We start from the raw sequence: 20,117 nt of genomic DNA, 5'->3' as shown, positions 1-20,117 counted from the left end.
TGGAATATTAGTTACCATTAAAAGGAAATTAATTATTGAGCCATGAAAAGTCATGGAGGAAATACACATGCACATTCTTAAGTGAAAGAGGTCATTCTGAAAAGGGAACTCTGAACTGCTTTTATTCACAACACTTCTGTTACCAAATAATGGGTTTTTTTCCTCCCCACACCAACCAGTTCTCCAACTTTCCAGACACCAGAGATATCCAACAACTCTGTTCAGTTCTGACATTAACTACTCAAAGTTAGCACAAACTCCAGGGGTTAAGGACTCACTCTCAGCGTGCCGCGCCCCCTACTTCAAACGCTGGTCACTTCTGAGGGACTGGGTTCAGAAGTCCCCATATGCCTTTTTCAGGTTTTATAATTTGCTTATGTGACTCACAGAACTTAGGAAGGCACGTTCCTTAAAATTGCTGGTTTGTTATAAAGGATACAACCCAGGAGCAACCAAATGGGAGAGATATACAGTGGAAGGTACTAGGGGATTGCTGTGCACAGAGCTTCCAGGCCTGCTCTAGTCATGCCGCCCGCCCAGCCCCTCAATGTGTTCACCAACTTAGAAGCTCTCTCAGTATCATTAGTTAGGGGTTTTTACGCAGGTCTCATAAGATATACATGATGGGTTCAGTCCTTAGCTATTGATGATCAATTCAATGTCCAACCTCTCTCCCCTCCCAGAGGTCAGGGGTGGGGCTGAAAGTTGCAATCAAGCCTTAGTCTCTCAGGCAACCAGCTATCATCCTGAAGTTATTTAGGGCCCCCCAGTCACCAGTCCTTTTATTAGCATACAAAAGACATTGTTATTCTTCTGAAAGTTCTAGGGGTTTTGGAAGCTGTCTGCCAGGAACTGGGACAAAAGCTAAGCATATATTTCCTATTACGCCACAGGATCAAACTCTGCAGCATTTTGAAAATGGCAAGACTGCATGTAGAGTAAAATAATCAGTGGTTGCCAGGATTTGGAGTGGGGGAGGGAAAGAGGATGGGTTAGTGGAGTACAGGGGATTTTAGGGCCATGAAACTATTGTGTTTGATACTTGAACGGTGGGTTGGGTATACGTCATACTTTCACCAATATCCATAGAATATAAACACAAAGAGTGAACCTTAATGTGAACTATGGGCTTTAGTTATTAATAATGTGTTAATAGTTAACACATCAACCGTAATAAATGTACCACACTAAGGCAAGATGCTGTTAATAAGGGAACAGGTGGGGTCAGGGGTTTTCTCCGTCTTGGTGACGTTGCTAGTACCATGTTGTTCACAGTAGGATTTGAGTGGCATCCAGGATCCTCTCTTTCTCTCACCTTCAACATCAATCTTAGCTCTAAAGTGTATCTTGAATCCAATTGCTTCTCTTCCTCTGCACGTTCAACCTAGACAAACCACCATCATCTTCTTCCTGGATCACTGTATCATGTCACTTTAACTGCTTAAAACTTGCTGTGTTAATTGGCTAGGGCTATGATACCAAAGTACTGCAGACCAAGTGATTTAGGAGAAATTAATCTTACGATTCTAGAGGATAAAAGTCTAAGATCAAGATATTGGTATGCTGATTTCTTCTGAGGGGCTTCCCTGGTGGCTCAGAGGTTAAAGCGTCTGCCTGCAATGTGGGAGACCGGTGAGGCTTCTCTCCTTGGCTTGTAGGTGGTCTTCTCTTTGCATCTTCATGTGGTCTTTCTTCCATGTATGTGTCTTAATTTCCTCTTCTTACAAGGACATTAATCATATTGGATTAAAGTCCACTTTAGTGACCCCATTTTACCTTAACTACCTCTTTAAAGGGGACTTTTTTGGTGGTTCAGCCATAAAGAATCCTCCTGCCTATGCAGGAGACACTGGTTTGATCCCTGGGTGTATTTGTGTATTTTTTTGCAGCCTCAAGTTGGTGGAATATAAGGTTCATAAGAGCAGCCTCATTTTCCTTTTGCAGCATTGTATCCTGGCACATATGGGCATTAAAATGTGCCAGTCACTGTGCTAGGCAATAGGAAGGTAATGGTGAATACAACAGATGCTCTTTGTTATTATTAAAACATGAGTTATTGTATTCAGGTAACTTACTGTTTAGTCATTCACTCAATAAATATTTATGGAACACCTACAATATTCTGAAAGTGAAAGTCGCTCAGTCATGTCCAGGTCTTTGTGATCCCATGAACTATATATACTGTTCATGGAATTCTCCAAGCCAGAATACCAGAGTGGGTAGCCTTTCCCTTCTCCAGGGGATCAGATCAGGGATTGAATCCAGGTCTCCCACACTGCAGGTGGATTCTTTACTAGCTAAGCCACAAGGGAAGCCCTATGTGAAGAACTGACTCATTTGGAAAGACCCTAGTGCTGGAAAAGATTGAAGGTGGGAGGAGAAAGGACCACAGAGGATCAGATGATTGGATGGCATCACCGACCCGATGGACATGAGTTTGAGCAAGCTTCGGGAGTTGGTGATTACAGTGAAGCCTGGCGTGCTGCAGTCCATGGGGTTGCAGAGTCGGATACAACTGAGAGACTGAATTGAACTGAACTGTATCCTAAGCCCCAGGGACAGGTAATAAACAATACATACAGAAAATGTTCCCAATATTCTGAAGTTTCCATTCCAGAGAGGAAAATTTCAATCAGACAAAGAAATATGTAATCCAATGAGTAGAGAGGATGAGCCATCTCACTCTGCAGATGAAGAGGATTCCCCGGAGGGGAGAGGAAATGGGAAGGCGCCCAGTTGGGGGCACATTTGGCCAGTCCAAGGAGCAGCATGGAGTCCACTGTGGCTGGAGCAGCCTGAGTGAGGGAGAAAGGGAGGAGGAAATGAGGTCAGCGAGGCAGCCAAGGGCCCATCTTGTGTGGCTTTGGATTTCATCTTAGTTGTGATGGGAATCCATTAGAGGGTTCAAAGCCTGGGGGTGACATAATCTTTTACTGCACAGAGAATTGCTTTATGAACTATTTCCTGAAAACTCTTTAGGGGATTGGCTGAGACTCAGTGGTTCTTGAGAAACTTGATATTTCTGGCTGATACTGCTTATACATCAGGTCCTGTACTGGTAGCTAGAAATACTGGAATATGTTCCCAGATTTTCACATTCCTTTCAGATGGGCCTTAGCTAGGCCAGGGTTTTTGGCTTAACAATACCTCTTCACACTTGTGCATCCAAGAAAGCGTGAAGAATTAAGAGGAAAGAGAGCAGAACACTTACAGTAATTCTCTGGCTCGCTGAAGCTTCAAGTAGAGCATGCAGAGAAGGTTTGGGTCCTTTCCACAATTAAACACAATCAGTACCCTTTCCTTTGGAATAGTTTCTGGAAGTTTAGTGATTAATGTAGGTAGAATTAGGAGTCAATATGACTCCATGTAGGGCCTCCCTGGTGCCTCAGTGATAAAGAGTCTGCCTGCGATGCAGGAGATGCAGGTTTGACCCCTGGGTCAGGAAGATCCCATGGAGAAGGCAATGGCTACCCACTCCGGTATTCTTGCCTGGAGTAATCCATGGACAGAGGAGTAATCCATGGACAGTAATCCAGAGGAGCCTGGCGGGCAACAGAAAATCAGACAAGACCTAGAGACTGAGCACAAGCATGATGGCTTCACGTAAAGTGAAACAATCCCTTGATTTTGTTTTACCCACAGGCACTTACATGACCCCAAGAGTAGCTTATTTTAAAAAGTTTTGACCTCCTCACATGGTTGGCCTATGACTAAAGCATTTTTTGAATCAATCACGTTGTTAATAAATAAGAATTACTTGGAAGTTCAAGGAAGGATGCAGTACAGCCTGAGTATAAATGAAAAAAGGGGCTAGAGGAGATTTCTAGGAGAAATGGCATAGTCCATGCTCGTTTCTGGAAAGATTTCATTTGGTTATTGTATCCTTAAAGATTGCATTTGAATAGTGTGCTTTTATTTGATATGGATTGAAATTAGGGTGATCCATTCATACGGGCCAAGAGTAAGGAAAATGTAGGCAGGCCCTCTTGTTTCTAGGTGTTAGGCCATAGAATTCCTGGGATATCTATTTTGTTTGCCTTCTTACATTAAGAAAGGCTTTCCAAGTGTACAAGGAAAATCTAAATAGGACTCTCCATGGTTAAAAAAAATTCAAACCAGGGTTTGAGTTCTTTTCTACCTGAGCTTATAAGGGATACATGCTGTTGCCTCTTATAAAGATGTGAAATGGAAGTTTGAGATTCCCTGATAAGCGATTTCTTATAGTTATTTCCTGTTATGTACTGTCTCCTGGGAAGCAGAATAGACATTCAATTCATTCCCACTGTGTGAGGTTGAATGCTGCTGCTGCTGCTAAGTCGCTTCAGTTGTGTCCGACTCTGTGCAGCCCCGCAGATGGCAGCCCACCAGGCTCCACCATAATTTGGAATTAGTCACTTGTGAGGTCCTAATAAAGTAAAATGTCTATGTTTATTTCTGACTAGTCATGGAAGAAGCCTGTCACATTTTCTTGGCTTCTTTAGTTTGAAAATCTTGTGTCTGATACAAACATTAAACATGCTTGTATCAGACAGCCTATTCTTTTTTTTTTTATCCCCCCCCCACCATGATATACATTTTTTCTTTTTAAATTCTGTGTTGGTGGCCTCTAGTAACTTCCCTCTTAACCACTGTTACTCCAAGAGCCTAATTATACTGGCAGCTAATGTGTACCCGTGAACTGTCCACACAAAGGCTGATTCAGGAAGAACTCATGGGAAAGTACATTGGCATTTAAACTGAACATTTAAAAAGCAAACAGCCAGGCGAATATTCAGCACACAAATGGAATATCCAGTGATCCTGGGCTGGTGATTACAAAGCTGTGTTTTGCGTTCTTCATTCTCTTGTTGAGTGTCATCCGTACAAGGGCCCACATCCCAGTTTGGAGAGAAGAATGACCTCTGAGAAATCAGCTAGTAAAATCTATAGAAATGGACCAAGAAAGCAGTCATGTTTAAATGAAGAATTTTTGAATTATCTAAAATGCAATGAAAAGGCAATCTTGGAAGCAGGACTGAATTATAATTGAGTGAGTGAGTGAATGCTAATTTGCTTCAGTCATATCCAACTTTTTGCTACTCTATGGATTGTAGCCCACCAGGCTCCTATGTCCACCAGGCTCTTATGTCCACGTGATTCTCCAGGGCAGAATATTGTAGTGGGTTGCCATTTTCTCCTCCAGGGGATCTTTTCCATCCAGGGATCAAAACCAAGTCTCATGTTTCCTGCATTGGCAGGTGGGTTCTTTACCACTAGCAGGACCTGAGAAGGCAGTTTGGTAAATGGATACCTAGTCAATTTTGATGTCTTCTTATCTAGGGATAGACTGTGATCACATGACAAGGCATGAACTGAAGAGAGTACAGGGCAAGCCACCTGGAGGAGAAAGAATACGGTGGTGCATTACTGTCATATTGTGGAAGAAGAGGGTCTTGTGGCGGATTTAGTTTTTGGATTCCTGGGATGGTTCTAGACTCACCATCAGCCTACCAAATCTTGGCTATATGTCTACTGCCTCCTTTACTGAATTTATTGTTCCCTCCTTACACCATGAAAACCCCTGTGTGTGCTCTGGCTTCTCTGTTGCTTTCTGAAAGAAATGGCAACCCACCCCAGTATTCTTGCCTGGGAAATCCCATGGACAGAGGAGCCGGGCAGGTTACAGTCCATGGCATCACAGAAGAGGCAGACACGACTTACCAACTAAACAGCAAACAATAGTTGATGCACAATATTATATGTTTAAGGTGTAGAATATAGCGATTCACAATTTTTAAAAGTCATATTTCATTTATAGTTATTATAAACTATTGGCTATAATTTTTATGCTGTATATATATCCTTTTAGCTTATTTATTTTATGTATGGTAGTTTTTACTTAATCCCCTACCCCTATACTGCCCCTTCCCCTTCCCTCTCCCCACTGGTAACTACCAGTTTTTTCTCTATATCTGTAAGTCTGTTTCTTTATGGGAGAGGATTTTATGATCATCCTGCATCTCTTGCTAGATGGCTTGATGGGGGGCTATTTCTTATGATGAACTAATAAATTGACATTCTGGTTCCTGTGAGATAATTTAAAGGGAATCTGTTCTAAGAAGCAGATCACTTAAGGAAAGGCTGGCAAAGCTGAATTTAGGGAGCTGCCAGGCCAAGGACCAGACCCCAAGCCCACCCAGTAGCTGGCCTTTTTCTCAATGTGTGGTAATTTTTACAAATACAAAAGGAATATAAACACTGCAGTGAGGACTAATAAGAATTCATTGTTGTTGTTGTTGTTCAGTTGCTAAGTCATGTCCACGACCCCACAGACTGCAGCCCGCCGGGCTGCCCCGTCTTTCACTATCTCCTGGAGATTGCCCACACTCACGTCCATTGAGTTGGTGATGCTATCCAATCATCTCATCCTCTGTGAATAAGAAATCATAGGTATCTCTAATCCATCATGCTCAGAAAACAGATTTTTAATTACCATACCATTTTGCTTCAATCTTTACTTAAAAACACAATAGATTTTGGTGATCCAAAGTCTGTATTCTAATATATACTTTCTTTTTTTTAACTTTTATTTTTATTTTACTTTACAATACTGTATTGGTTTTGCCATACATTGACATGAATCCACCACGGGTGTACATGCGTTCCCAAACATGAACCCCCCTCCCACCTCCCTCCCCATAACATCTCTCTGGGTCATCACCGTGCACCAGCCCCGAGCATGCTGTATCCTGCGTCGGACATAGACTGGCGATTTGATTCTTACATGATGGTATACCTGTTACAATGCCATTCTCCCAAATCATCCCACCCTCTCCCTCTCCGTCTGAGTCCAAAAGTCCGTTATACACCTCTGTGTCTTTTTTGCTGTCTTGCATACAGGGTTGTCATTGCCATCTTTCTAAATTCCATATATATGTGTTAGTATACTGTAATACATACTTTCATATTTTTCTTTATGTGACCTTTATTGGTTATTAATTTTATGTCCAGGTGAAAATCCAGGATATTTTAGAATAAAATACCCATAAAAAGGAAGAATATTAGTACCCATTCTTCATAAACCATATTGCTACTTCAGATTGACAGTTTCACTCACATTTTTTTTTTTTTGAGCTAGAACTAATACTGCAAGTAGATATGTTGGTTTCAGAATGTCCTACAAAGGAGAAGAGGGATCATCCTCATACCAGATGCTTCTTGTTCCTGGTGAGAATATGCAGAATGTTTTTATAAGCCAGACTCCATACGCACACAGGATAGGAAGCACAGAGCACTGTGTTCAAATGAAAGCATAAGAGGAATGTTGGTCTCTAGAATGCTGGAATTGGATCAGAGGACAAGAGCCAAGCTTCTGCTCTTATAAAAGGGATCGTAAAACCCATAAATGAGCAATCTTGATTTTCCAAAAATAAGAAAAAAGGTTTTACAAATGAAGTGCTAAAGAATACCAAAATTTTCTCTTCACTCCTTTTAGAACGCATGACTCATCACCTCATGCACTTGCATGTTCACACCTAAGCACAGTCATAAGGAAGAGAAATTTCAGGATCATTTTTCTTGCTACTGTTATCAGCCTTTGAAAAATGAGCTGAAGACTCACAATGCCAAATATGCCCTCTAGTATAGAGTGATGGTGATAATAGGAGGCTATATAAGATGAAAAAAAAAAAGTAATCTTTTCTCTAAAACATGTGGTTTGGTTTTTCAGTACCCACTCCACTGACAGGGGCTTCCCTGGTAGGTCAGATGGTAAAGAATCTTCCAGTAATGCAGGAAACCCAGGTTCGATCACCGAGTCACAAAGATTCTCTGGAGTAGGAAATGGCAACCCGCTCCAGTATTTTTGCCTGGAAAATCCCATGGACAGAGGAGCCTTGTGGGTTACAGTCCATGGAGTCCCAAAGAATCAGATATGACTGAGCAACTAACTCTTTCACACTTTCCACTGACAGATGTATTGGTTAACTAGATGTTTGAAGCAAGAATAGAAACAGGAAGTTGTCTTCCTCTCTGGTGGTGTAAAATTCAAGAGATCGGAGCATTTTTGTGTTGTTCAGTGCCATACCCCAGGTCTCAGAATATAGTGGGTATTCAATAGATATTTGCTGAAAGAATAGTAGACTAAATAGTAAGTTATCTGAATATGTTAATTAAAAAAATAATAACAAAACATCTGTATTTGTTCACATAGTAATGAGGAAAAACTTCCTTCTTAAACTATTGTTACCAAAATATCTGGTTACTCAAAATATCTAATTATTCTCTCTAATTACACATATATCTATATAATCTTCCATGAAGGCAGGGATTTTTATCTTTTTTAGTAAGCTGCAGTCCTTCCAGCTCCTAGTATCATGCATGGGACATAGAAGACATTCAAAATATTGGTTGAACGAATTATTAGGCATATGTTGTAGAGGAAACATAGTGATAAGATTATGGACCTCTTACCAATGTCTGTTTTCTGGTTTACACCCCAAATGTAGGCCTACTTTGCTTGATGACCTAGAGGAAATGCTGTGTAGGGTATCTGACTGTTCTATTCATGCCCTTTCGTCTGCTTTGAACACAGGGAATCTCTCTTTTTTCTGCGCCAGGGTTCCCATACTGCTAGGAAAACCTAGTTTAATACAACTGCTTTGTGGAGAGTCTTCATGATTATTCAGATTTCCGTCCTCATCCTGCTTTACTCGATGCAGTCACTGTATGAGATAATACTTGACAGGATTAGAGCATTAGGAAAACTTTATCTAAATTTACTGAGACTTTTCCTTCTGCTCTACAGCTGTCATTTCTTGCGATATCCCACTCTTCATTGTTTCTCCTTTCAGACCTGGCCTTTCCCTGGGTCTAAGAGTTACTAGTGACACTCTCCACCCCCCTCCTGTACCTGCTATTGGTCACCCTTACCTATATTATATGACAGTTTCTCCAGATCCAAGGTGCTAATTGACTCATAATCACTGTATGTAACCCAAGAGATGGTTTATGCAAGTGGGCAGAATACTGATCTGGTCATCATGAGGACTCATTTCTAGAAAGAGCTCTGCCAGTTTTGTGAGCTTGGGCTACTCAGTCTCTCTGTGATTCCCTTTTCTCATGTGAGGATTTATCTAGATCATTGTTTCCACATAGATCCATGTATATGTCTTTCAAAAATATGTTCTGAGGTCACATTCATTTGGGAATTGCTATGTATATACTTTGTGGGGCTCCCCAGGTGGCTTAGTGGTAAAGAATCCACCTGCCAGTGCAGGAGATGACGGAGACTAAGGGTTCAATCCCTGGGTTGGGAAGATCCCCTGGAGAAGAGAATGGCAACCCTCTCCAGTTTCTTGCCTGGGAAATCCCATGGACAGAGATGGGGGATGAAAAGAGTAGGACACAACTGAGCAACTGAGCACACCCCCACACACCCCCACACACCCACCTACCCACACCACACACATACACACTCTATCACCTACTTGAACATTAGCAAGTTAAGATGCTGACAAGTCCTGGAATAAAGGAAATAATTTACTTGGCAATTGACTTTTATTGTGGGGAGAGGAAACATCTTGGTAGTTCCTTTGAAATTTATGAAGGAGTCCCAGTTGAACTCTCTAGAAGTCTTGGCTGTAATCACACATCCCCTTATTTTCCATGCTAGTTGCTGTGGGCATAGAGATAAATAAATAAGTCAGGATCTTGGCCTTTCATGCATTAAAATCAATGCTATAAAGGACAGTGATTTTGGACTAAAGATTTGTTCATATTTCAGTGGCATAACAACTGAGAAGCAAGGAGGTCTTCCCAGAGTAGGGGCAGTGGATAAAGAAGAGCAGTTTCCACAGGTGAAACGCCAGCTGAGCTGAGCACCAAGAGGTCTTGGAATAACTCACCAAGCAGGGTGTGCTGCATGCTGCTGCTTCAGTCTGTCTGACTCTTTTGTGACCCCATGGACTGTAGCCCACTCTTCTCCTCTGTCCATGGGGATTCTCCAGGCAAGAATACTGCAGTGGGTTGCCATGCCTCCTCCAGGGCATCTTCCTGATCCAGGGATCCAACCTGAATCTCTTGCATTGCAGGCAGATTCTTTACTATGTGAGCCATCAGGGAAGCCCTCACCAAGTAGAGGAGGTAGGAAAGAATATTCCAGGCAGAAGGAACAACATGCACAGAGGCATAGCATCCCCAGGTATATTCTAGGCCTGTGAAATAATTCTGAAGCTGTGGAGTCTAAGAGTTGTGGTTACCTAGGGAGAGAGGAGCAGGAGAAAGTTTTGGGAGATGTTTTAAGTCTTATTCTGTGAAGTCTGAAATTTATCCTGTAGGTAACAGGAAGCCATCCTTAGAATGGTTTTTAATCAGGGGAAGTACATGGCAATAAGTATTTTACAAAGGGGATTATGGAAAGACAAGAGAGAAAATTCTGGCATGCTAAGACGGATAGGAGAGGGATGAGACTGGTAGGAAAACAAGTTATGATTTTATTGAAATGTCTCAAGTAAGAGACAATAAAGAGTTGAATGACAGTGGCAAAGGATGAGAAGTAAGAAACAGGTTTGAAGGCAATTTAGGAGCTCAACAGACCATGGGAAATGCTTGGATATGAGGCAAAAAGAGGAATACAAAATGACTGTGTAGCATTTGGCCTGGGCAAATGTCGGTAATTATAAAATCTACTAAGATAGAAACAGTGAGCTATTTCATATAGATTTTGTATTGGACTGAGGATTCTATTACACAGAGTAATTTTCCTGTAAACACACACATAAATTTTCTTTTTGTTTCAGGGTTCAATAATAATTTAACCAAAGACTATATATACATATACATATTAAAGGAGATTCAACATCTACAGAAAAATCTATTTCAAAATTTGATAGGTACTCTCAATACATTCTTGTCAACAAAACAGCATTTTAATCTATACATTTTTTTGATTTTACCTCTAAACGATAGATAATCATTTCTAGGACTATAAATCCATTTGTTTTTCATTCAGTCAGCATCTCTCTTCTTTTAGCCATGGATAGTTTTGTATACATTAGTATCTCAGTAGAAGTTGGTGAAATTATTTTTATATTCTAGGAGGAAACCGCTCAGGACACCAATAATTTCATGATTATTCAAATGTTAAGCCAGTATCTGTGTGTGTGCTCAGCCACTCAGTCGTGTTCTACTCTGTGCAACCTCATGTACCGTAGCCCGCCAGGCTCCTCTGTCCATGGGATTTCTCAGGCAAAAATACTGAAGTGGGTTGCTATTTCCTCCTCCAGGGGATCTCCCCAACCCAGGGATTGAACCCACATCTTATGCATCTCCTGCATTGGCGGGCAGATTCTTTCTACTGGCACACCTGGGAAGCCCTTATTATTTTTTAAGTAACCCTAAATTTGGCCTTAACTCCAAATATTATTGCCACTATTACATTAAAAATTTAATATTTGGGGAATGGGATTTTTCAAAGGCATCTTTATATGTCATTGAAAAATTTGAAAAATATTCTTTTAAGTGATCACATTTTAAAGAAGTCCATGCTTGTTTAGTGTATAGAACTTCACAAAGATTTAAAAGAATAATTTTTCCCAACAATCTTTTGAAGTATAGAATTCTTTGACTGGGGGGAAAAAGAACTCCCCTTTAGAAACAGGATGTGGAAATTAGCATGACCCAAACTGTTTACACAAAAGCAGTCTACACCTCCCTGATTAGGGCAGGCAATTTTGCCTTTACCTGTGACAGCTGCCTTTTATTAGTACTGGAAACAAATTGTACAATCTATGATCACTGAACTATGACTACCTTCTTATTCTCAATTTTCTGTTCAAGAGGACCAGGGTATACAGAAACTGAGTTAGTGGAGAGAAGTGTTGTTAGATACAGTTTTTCAGAGGAAGAGAAGTACAATGCCAACTAAGCTATCAGAATGGCTACATGTTGGAAAATGACTTCAGAAGTGACAGTCAGAGAGTAACTCTTAGAACTTTTTCCCTTTTACTTCATAAAGAAATAAAAATTAAAAAGCTGAGCAGTCTTGGGATGGACAGGGCAACTTCTCCCTCCCCACTTCCCTTATCTGCAATGCATTTAAGGCAGCTTCATGGGATTGTTTTGAATTAAATTTTGAAGCTTTGGAAGGCAGGTCTAGGTAATGGTTGTTCTCACTCTTCTGGGGTTAAGGATAAAGGATTGCTGTAGCTAAGCCTGAAGACTTTGCAGATTTCTAAATGCATTTTTTTTTTTTTTGCTTCGAGAACAAATTTTGTGCTCTTGAGAAAAAGCAGTGCAAAAATGAGGTGACACACAATGTCCCTTTATCTCAGGGCAAAACAATCTTATTTCCCTGTATTGGAAGGGGAAGTGTAGGGGAAGTCAGGTTGTGTTATCTGAATCCAATGATGTTGTATCACGGCTGTGTCCTTCTCTCCCTGCTCCAGCCCTTCTCCCTTAAACTAGTAGTTACTTTAGGGGAGGCAGTTTTGGAGAAAGGATCATAAATATTCTGACCCAATACCCCAGGAGCCATGGCAAGCAAAAGAACACACCTGCCTAGAGATAGTCCTTGTGATATTTAAATGTGTGGGTTAATTCTTTTTATCCACTTTAATAACCATATTATCACTCTCCCCCCTCCACTTCTTTGCTTTTTATTTTTGCTTTGAAGCTGTGAGTGCAGAAATCTCTGCAGGCAAATTACTCCAGAGCCATCACAGAACAATCCTAGAAGAAACAGTTAAACTCACAGTATCAGAATTCCTGAGCCTTTTCCAACATGGCAGGTGTAAACATCTGTATAAAATGTTCTATGTTTATCTTCAACTTTGTGTTCTGGGTAAGTGTTTTTCTTGTAATTATCAATTTTATGCAAGAAAGGGGATCTTGATGCAAATAGCATAAATGAGAACAGACTGCACTAGAGAAATAGGAGGAGGAGGAGAATATATTTTCCATTGACTTGTTAGAACCTGTTTGTTCTTTCTTTGGTTATTTCAGTAATTGAAAATGAGACAATGACCCCAAAAAGGGCACCTCAGGTTCTGTGGGGATAAACATTTCATAAATGTTTTGATATTGTTATAAAACAATCACAGAGGAAAAAAATATCCCTTAACTAGAGGACAGTTCTTAGTTGTATATCACGCAGTCATCCTTAGTTTAAGGACTCTGTCTGATTCCACCTGGAGCCCAATTCCATAATTCTAATCTTGACACCTGGGTTAGAAACAGATGAATGGTAGGGTGTAAAGACATCAGAAGAGGATCACTTTCAAAGGTCCAAAGAAGAAACAATGGTCATTCTAAACTTGGGAGAGAAACAATAAAATTATTTAATCATGGAAAGATTAAACTAAGCCACTACTTTTGAATCAGAAATTTAAAGCTAGTATTTTGATGTATTATCACCTCATCTTTTAATCAATAAAGTTTGTGTTTTAACCAACTCTTACATTTCTGTTGAAAGTCTACTGACATAAGAAATAACAGATTGATAAGCAGCATCTAACACTGAAAAAAGGAAAAATGAGATATGGATTGGGATGTTGGAAAATTGATGTTGTCATTTGTAATATAAGTGGTGCCATTAAAGATTGTTTAAAAGTAAGTCAGTAGAAATAGCCCAAAATGCTTAAATAAAAAAATTATTTTGTGTACTATATTGAAAAATGACTTATACAATATAAGCAAAAGAAAGTTCTATTTTTTTTTCACCTGGTAAATAGGCAGCTGGTATCTACATGTTGGTAAATTTCTATTTCCTATTAAAATAACGATATTCTTAATTAAACTTAAGTAGATGCATACAGTCTTACTGCCAAGAATGACTTTCAGTGTCAGTAGTCCTAATGAGTACAAGCGATATATTGTTAAAGTAAATAAGAGAGAATATAGATAAATAAAATAAAGAAGTTTTGTTCTTTGTGCTTCCTCTTTTCTTTAGAAAAATGGGCTGATTTTGCAAATATTAAATGAGGCACATGAATACAATGCCAGATTTTAGAAGTTTGTTCTGATCAATTTCTTCCCTTTGAAATATTTAAAATTGATTAAACATTGAGAGTAGAATGTAAACAAAGAAATGCCTATGTGCTTTGGTTGGCTTTGCTTTTAAGTTTTTATTATGGAGAATCTCAAACATTCACAAAATATAAAAGGGTAATCAGTCCCATCAGCCAAGCCCAAGAGCCATGAAACCTTGGCCAATCTTTCTCCATCGATATCCTCATATACTTTCCCCCCCCCACATATTATTTTGAAGCCAATCCTGGATATGCCATTTCATCTGTAAATACTTTAATGTATAAATTTAAAAGATAAAGAATCTCTTTTAAAAAAATGCAACCATCACACTAAATTAACAACAATTTTTAAATTGCTTATCAAGTATCTATTCAAGATTCAAATTTCCAGTTGCCTCACAAATGTTCCTCTTTGAATTTGAATACAAACAGAGTCCAAACACTGTGATGAGTTTATTTATTTTTTATGTCAGTTTTCATTTTTAGGTTCTCCATCTAGGTTCATCTCCCCACTCTTCCCCCAGAAACTTTATATAGTTGCATGTTTGGTTTGTCTTATATTTTCCATGATCTGGATTTTGCTGTTTGCACATCCATGGTATAGTTTAACATGTTCCCTTGTCTTTTATATTATCTTTAACTTAGTAGTTGCATTTGGCAATTGATGAGATTCAGGTTATTATTTGGGGTATATAGGGGATAACTAATTTATAAGTAATATTTTGTTCTTTCATCAAAAGGTATATACTCTCTGACCATCTCTCTTTTTGTGATGTTAGTAGCTATTGGTGCTTAAGAACCTAAACCTGTTAGTTCATTAAGCGTCTCGGAGTGGTGATATCCTATATTTATCATTCCCTTCATTTGTTAGCTGGAATACTTTCAACAAGAAGAGATTTAGTATTTACTAATTGGTTAACATTAGTGCCCAATTTTTATTTTTTAAGATAGAAGCAGAAATGTTTTTACTCTTTACTCAACAGATTTCAAAAGGAAGAGTTAATTTTCTGTTATCATGCAGCAGTAATAAGCAAGTAGTTTTTTAAATATCCTTAAAAAATAATAGAGTTAAATACTATCACCATTCTTATCCTCACTGATGTGTAATTTATTCCATTTTTGGCAATGGGAGCATCTTCAGTTTGGCTCCTGAGTCCTTTCTACATGGCCCTAATAACTCTGATAACTTCTTCACTATTTAGGATGATAAGATGTTCCAGGCTCACTTTCTCGTTTCCTGCCTCAGACCTGGAATCGGCTATTTCTCTAAGAAGTCCTGATACCTGTTTTTAAAAAGCTGAAGCCATTGTCTTTTTATGATACACAATGTATACCAGCCATTTAAACAAACTGAAATAGAAATATGCTAATAAATATGCTTCTATTTTAATAACATGTTTCAGAGTCTTCAAACTAGTAACAATCCTCAAATTATAAAATAGTCAAAATATATCCCTGTTGTATAAAAACAGCATGCAAAATTTTGATGACTAGTGTAAATACATAAGAGGTCAGTGTTTCATTAAATTGCTTATCAGGAATTTGAAAGAGATCTGAATTTTAAACTGAAATGAAAAGGACAGTCTAGGAAATGGGTATGTTACAGTTCAGGATTATAAAATTACAATGAGCGTACAAGGTGAGCTGCAGACATCTGCACGTGCTGTACCCGAACATTGTCACTGCTTTCCTGGAAAGCTGTGATTATTTTAGGTTTACCTCTATCTCTGCTTTCCTGATAATCAAGTCTTTCTGATGGTGTGGATTTCAGTTAGATGTTTCTAACTTCCCTTAAAAGGCCTTGTTCTTCCCATCAGCATAGCGGTGGGATTTACAGTCTTTAGGTATCTTGAGGAAGAACAACAGTCATGAAAAGTGAAAGTGAAAGTTGCTCAGTCATGCCCGACTCTTTGCGACCCCATGGACTGTTGTCCATGGAATTCTTCAGGCCAGAATACTGGAGTGGGTAGACTTTTCCTTCTCCAGGGGATCTTCCCAACAGTCATAAAGGCTGATAATAACTTCTCAGCCAACAGATGACATAAATATTTTCATTCAAAAGTTAGAGCAGGAGGAGTCTGTGAGGTTAGGAAACTATTCCTATTCTAGTCTCCCTTGTACTCCCAACCCAGAGTTCTCAGCTGGAGTTTTACAATCCTTCATAGGAAATTAGCAATTTGTCACATTTCTAATGTTTACTTAAGCAACTATTTTACGGTCCCACTGATGTGGTTTTCTTGTAGATATCCATGACCTTGTGTTTTCAAATGCATTCTTTCTGGTGTAACTTTCGAGAAGCTAAGCCTTTGTAAAGCAGGGCCATATGTTGAAATAGCTCCAACATATGCATATGGTCATTTAAGCTAACATACCACTTTCTTTTGTGAGAGAACTGGAGACATGTCACGTAAGTGGGCAGTCATTTCTCTTGGTTAGAATATGCAATTGAAGAAAAATAAGTGAAACTAAAAATAATTTTTAATCACTCATGCTAGAGTTTGATGCAAATTAGAGTGAATGACAGGTATGGTGGAGAATAGGTAAATGATGGGTGTAAACCCTATTTCTCCTATTGTGTTGAAACAGATAAACTGCCCACATTTTCTTACGGTCCTCTTAGGTCTGGCTTAGGAGTGTTTTGGATGCTTGGAGTATCTTAGGGGTCTGGTGCAGAAGAAACCTGGCAGGTTGCAGTCCACAAGGTCACAAAAGAGTTGGACACAACTTAGTGACTAAACAATGATCATGACAACAAGCATGGAACACAGGCCTGTAGCACACAGATACAGTGAAATCATTGCCAGAGGCAGAGATTGTGGAAAGGCCGGTTTTTCATGAAAGAAAGCAGAGTGAAGTAACTTTACTTAACCCAAATGGGGGAAGGTGAGAAGGAGGAGCCGGGTTATAAAACCAAATGTGTTAGCAGCTGAAGGAAGATGACACATGAAAAGTTTTGAAGACAGCAGAAGGATGTCAGGAATTGAGAGAGTTCAGAAACCAACATTTCAATGTCATCATTGCATTTTATATGGTACTTGGGCCTCTAGATTGGATGTGCCGAGAGCAATTAAAACAGTTAAAGCAGAGTAGGGGCTTTTGGTGGCTCAGTGGTAAAGAATCTGCCTGCCAATGCAGGAGATGCAGGTTTGATCCTTGTGTTGGGAAGATCCCCTGGAGGAGGAAATGGTAACTCACTCCAGTATTCTTGCCTGGGAAATCCCATAGACAGGGGAGCCTGGTGAGCTATAGGCCATGGGATCTCAAAGAGTCGGTCATGACTAGTAACTACACAACAGCAAAACAGAGTAGACATAACTATGAGATGAGATCCCTGAAAAATAAGGCATGATTATATTCCATTCTGATTGATGAAGTCCCCCAAGTTAAAACTTGACCATGATGAAAATGTGTGATCTTTGTAAATATAATGGTTTCCTACCACTATGCAGTTAGCTTGGAACTATAACAATGACAAAATTCCTGGAGCCCAGAGGTCAAGAGCTGAACCTCAATTGTTTCATCATCAGTTGTGTGACTCTAGGGAAATTGGTTAACCTCTCTGAGCTTTACATTTCCTTATCTATAAAATGGGACTAGTAATAGTTTTAACTTTATGGGCTATTGTGAAGTTTAGATGGGTTCATACATACAAGGAACTCAGAATAATGCTGAATAAATGTTTAAGAAACAGGTATTTCAGCCATCATTGTATAGGCAGTTTTATGAGATAGCAATATGAAGCCACTCTGCATTCAGTTCATTTCAGTTGCTCAGTCATGTCCGACTCTTTGCGACCCCATGAATCGCAGCACGCCAGGCCTCCCTGTCCATCACCAACTCCCAGAGTTCACTCAGACTTGCGTCCATCAAGTCAGTGATGCCATCCAGCCATCTCATCCTCAGTCGTCCCCTTCTTCTCCTACCCCCAATCCCTCCCAGCATCCGAGTCTTTTCCAATGAGTCAACTCTTCGCGTGAGGTGGCCAAAGTACTGGAGTTTCAGCTTTAGCATCATTCCTTCCAAAGAAATCCCAGGGTTGATCTCCTTCAGAATGGACTGGTTGGATCTCCTTGCAGTCCAAGGGACTCTCAAGAGTCTTCTCCAACATCACAGTTCAAAAGCATCAATTCTGCGGCACTCAGCCTTCTTCACAGTCCAACTCTCACATCCATACATGACCACAGGAAAAACCATAGCCTTGACTAGATGGACCTTTTCTCTGCTTTTCAATACACTATCTAGGTTGGTCATAACTTTTCTTCCAAGGAGTAAGTATCTTTTAATTTCAGGGCTGCAATCACCATCTGCAGTGATTTTGGAGCCCCCAAAAATAAAGTCTGACACTGTTTCCACTGTTTCTCCATCTATTTCCCATGGAGTGATGGGACCGGATGTCATGATCTTCGTTTTCTGAATGTTGAGCTTTAAGCCGACTTTTTCACTCTCCTCTTTCACTTTCATCAAGAGGCTTTTTAGTTCCTCTTCACTTTCTGCCATAAGGGTGGTATCATCTGCATATCTGAGGTTATTGATATTTCTCCCGGCAGTCTTGACTCCAGCTTGTGTTTCTTCCAGTCCAGCGTTTCTCATGATGTACTCTGCATACAAGTTAAATAAGCAGGGTGACAATATACAGCCTTGATGTACTCCTTTTCCTATTTGGAACCAATCTGTTGTTCCATGTCCAATTCTGACTGTTGCTTCCTGACCTGCATACAGATTTCTCAAGAGGCAGGTCAGGTGGTCTGGTATTCCCATCTCTTTCAGAATTTTCCAGTTTATTGTGATCCACACAGTCAAAGGCTTTGGCAGAGTCAATAAAGCAGAAATAGATGTTTTTCTGGAACTCTCTTGCTTTTTCCATGATCCAGTGGATTTTGGCAATTTATTTCTGGTTCCTCTGCCTTTTTGAAAACCAGCTTAAACATCAGGAAATTCATGGTTCATGTATTGCTGAAGCCTAGCTTGGAGAATTTTGAACGTTACTTTAGTGAGAAGTAAATTCCAATGTTGGATTTTGAAACAGAAGAAGAAATAAGATGGCAAGAATTATGATGTCAGAAATTCTTTTATTATAAATTAGAAGAATGGAAAGCAAATGGATTTTGAAGAAACTAACAGACTGAGATGCAAATCCTGAATCTACATTGCTTTGTGGCCTGTTTTCCTGATAATGAAGTCTTTCTGATGTTATGGATTTCAGTTAGATGTTTCTAACTTTCCTGAAAAGACCTTGTTCTTCCCATTAGCATAGTGGTGGGATCTACAATCTCTAGATGAGATATCTTGTGTAAGAGCAACAGTTGTAAAGACCTATGCTCCTTGACTTTTCTTTGCCTCAGTCTCTGCACTTGTTCAGTGATGGTAATTTTATGTCGTAGGATCAATGGTGAAGATTAACTAATCTACTTTATGAAAGCTTGTGACTAGGGACTGACACACAATAATAATTCAATTAATGCTATTTTTCCAGTTCCAACAATCAAATTGCTTTTTAATTTAAAAATACTGGAATCTGATGTGATAGTATTTTAGCCCTACTCTTATCCTTTTCCAACCTCATGGGACAAGGAATCTGTGGGGCTAGAGGGAGGTGCTCACTCCACTTTGGGTACATACCCCAAATATAGTCACATTGGGGATTAGAGTTTCAACATAGAAAGTTAGGGGGCACATAACTCAGTCCATAGCATACTTGTAAGCAAGTGTCAATTACCTAATTTTGTAGAATGCTGGTTCAGACCAACTGCATCCTAATTTCATAAAAAGAAAGATGTCTCAGGAGAGCTGAGTGGCAACAAAAATGACTTTCTTCAAAGAGAAACCAGAAAGGGGGGTGAAGTGGGTGAAGGCCTAGTAAGTTCCTTAGTATCCACTGTGGGGGTCCAACATATGACCTCATTTCCTTTTACAATCTTAACAACAGAGAGGAGGACAGACTTGGATGCTTATTTTTTAATTCATACTCCAAATTATTTAAGGCATTATAAAAAGACCAAGAGTGAATGCTTAAAGTCAAACTGGAGAAAGGGCTCCAAGAACTATTATGAAGGTCAGTGTTACAATTGGGATAAAACAAGTTAGTATCAATCATGACTCTAGATTGATCAT

General features: G+C 39.5%; 1 protein-coding gene across 1 annotated transcript in view; it reads left to right on the top strand.

Moving 5' to 3' along the window:
- Nucleotides 1-20,117, top strand: part of TSPAN8 (tetraspanin 8) — a 184,266-nt gene that overhangs the window by 135,667 nt on the left and 28,482 nt on the right. Inside the window, exon 5 of the mRNA XM_069584009.1 lies at nt 12,653-12,820. Coding sequence (XP_069440110.1) covers nt 12,761-12,820 — 60 coding nt within the window. The 5' untranslated portion in view covers nt 12,653-12,760. The remainder of the gene's footprint in view (nt 1-12,652; nt 12,821-20,117) is intronic.

Source organism: Ovis canadensis, chromosome 3 (genome assembly GCF_042477335.2).
Source record: "Ovis canadensis isolate MfBH-ARS-UI-01 breed Bighorn chromosome 3, ARS-UI_OviCan_v2, whole genome shotgun sequence".
Taxonomy (NCBI): Eukaryota; Metazoa; Chordata; class Mammalia; order Artiodactyla; family Bovidae; genus Ovis; species Ovis canadensis.
This window is presented reverse-complemented; position numbering and strand designations above follow the sequence as displayed.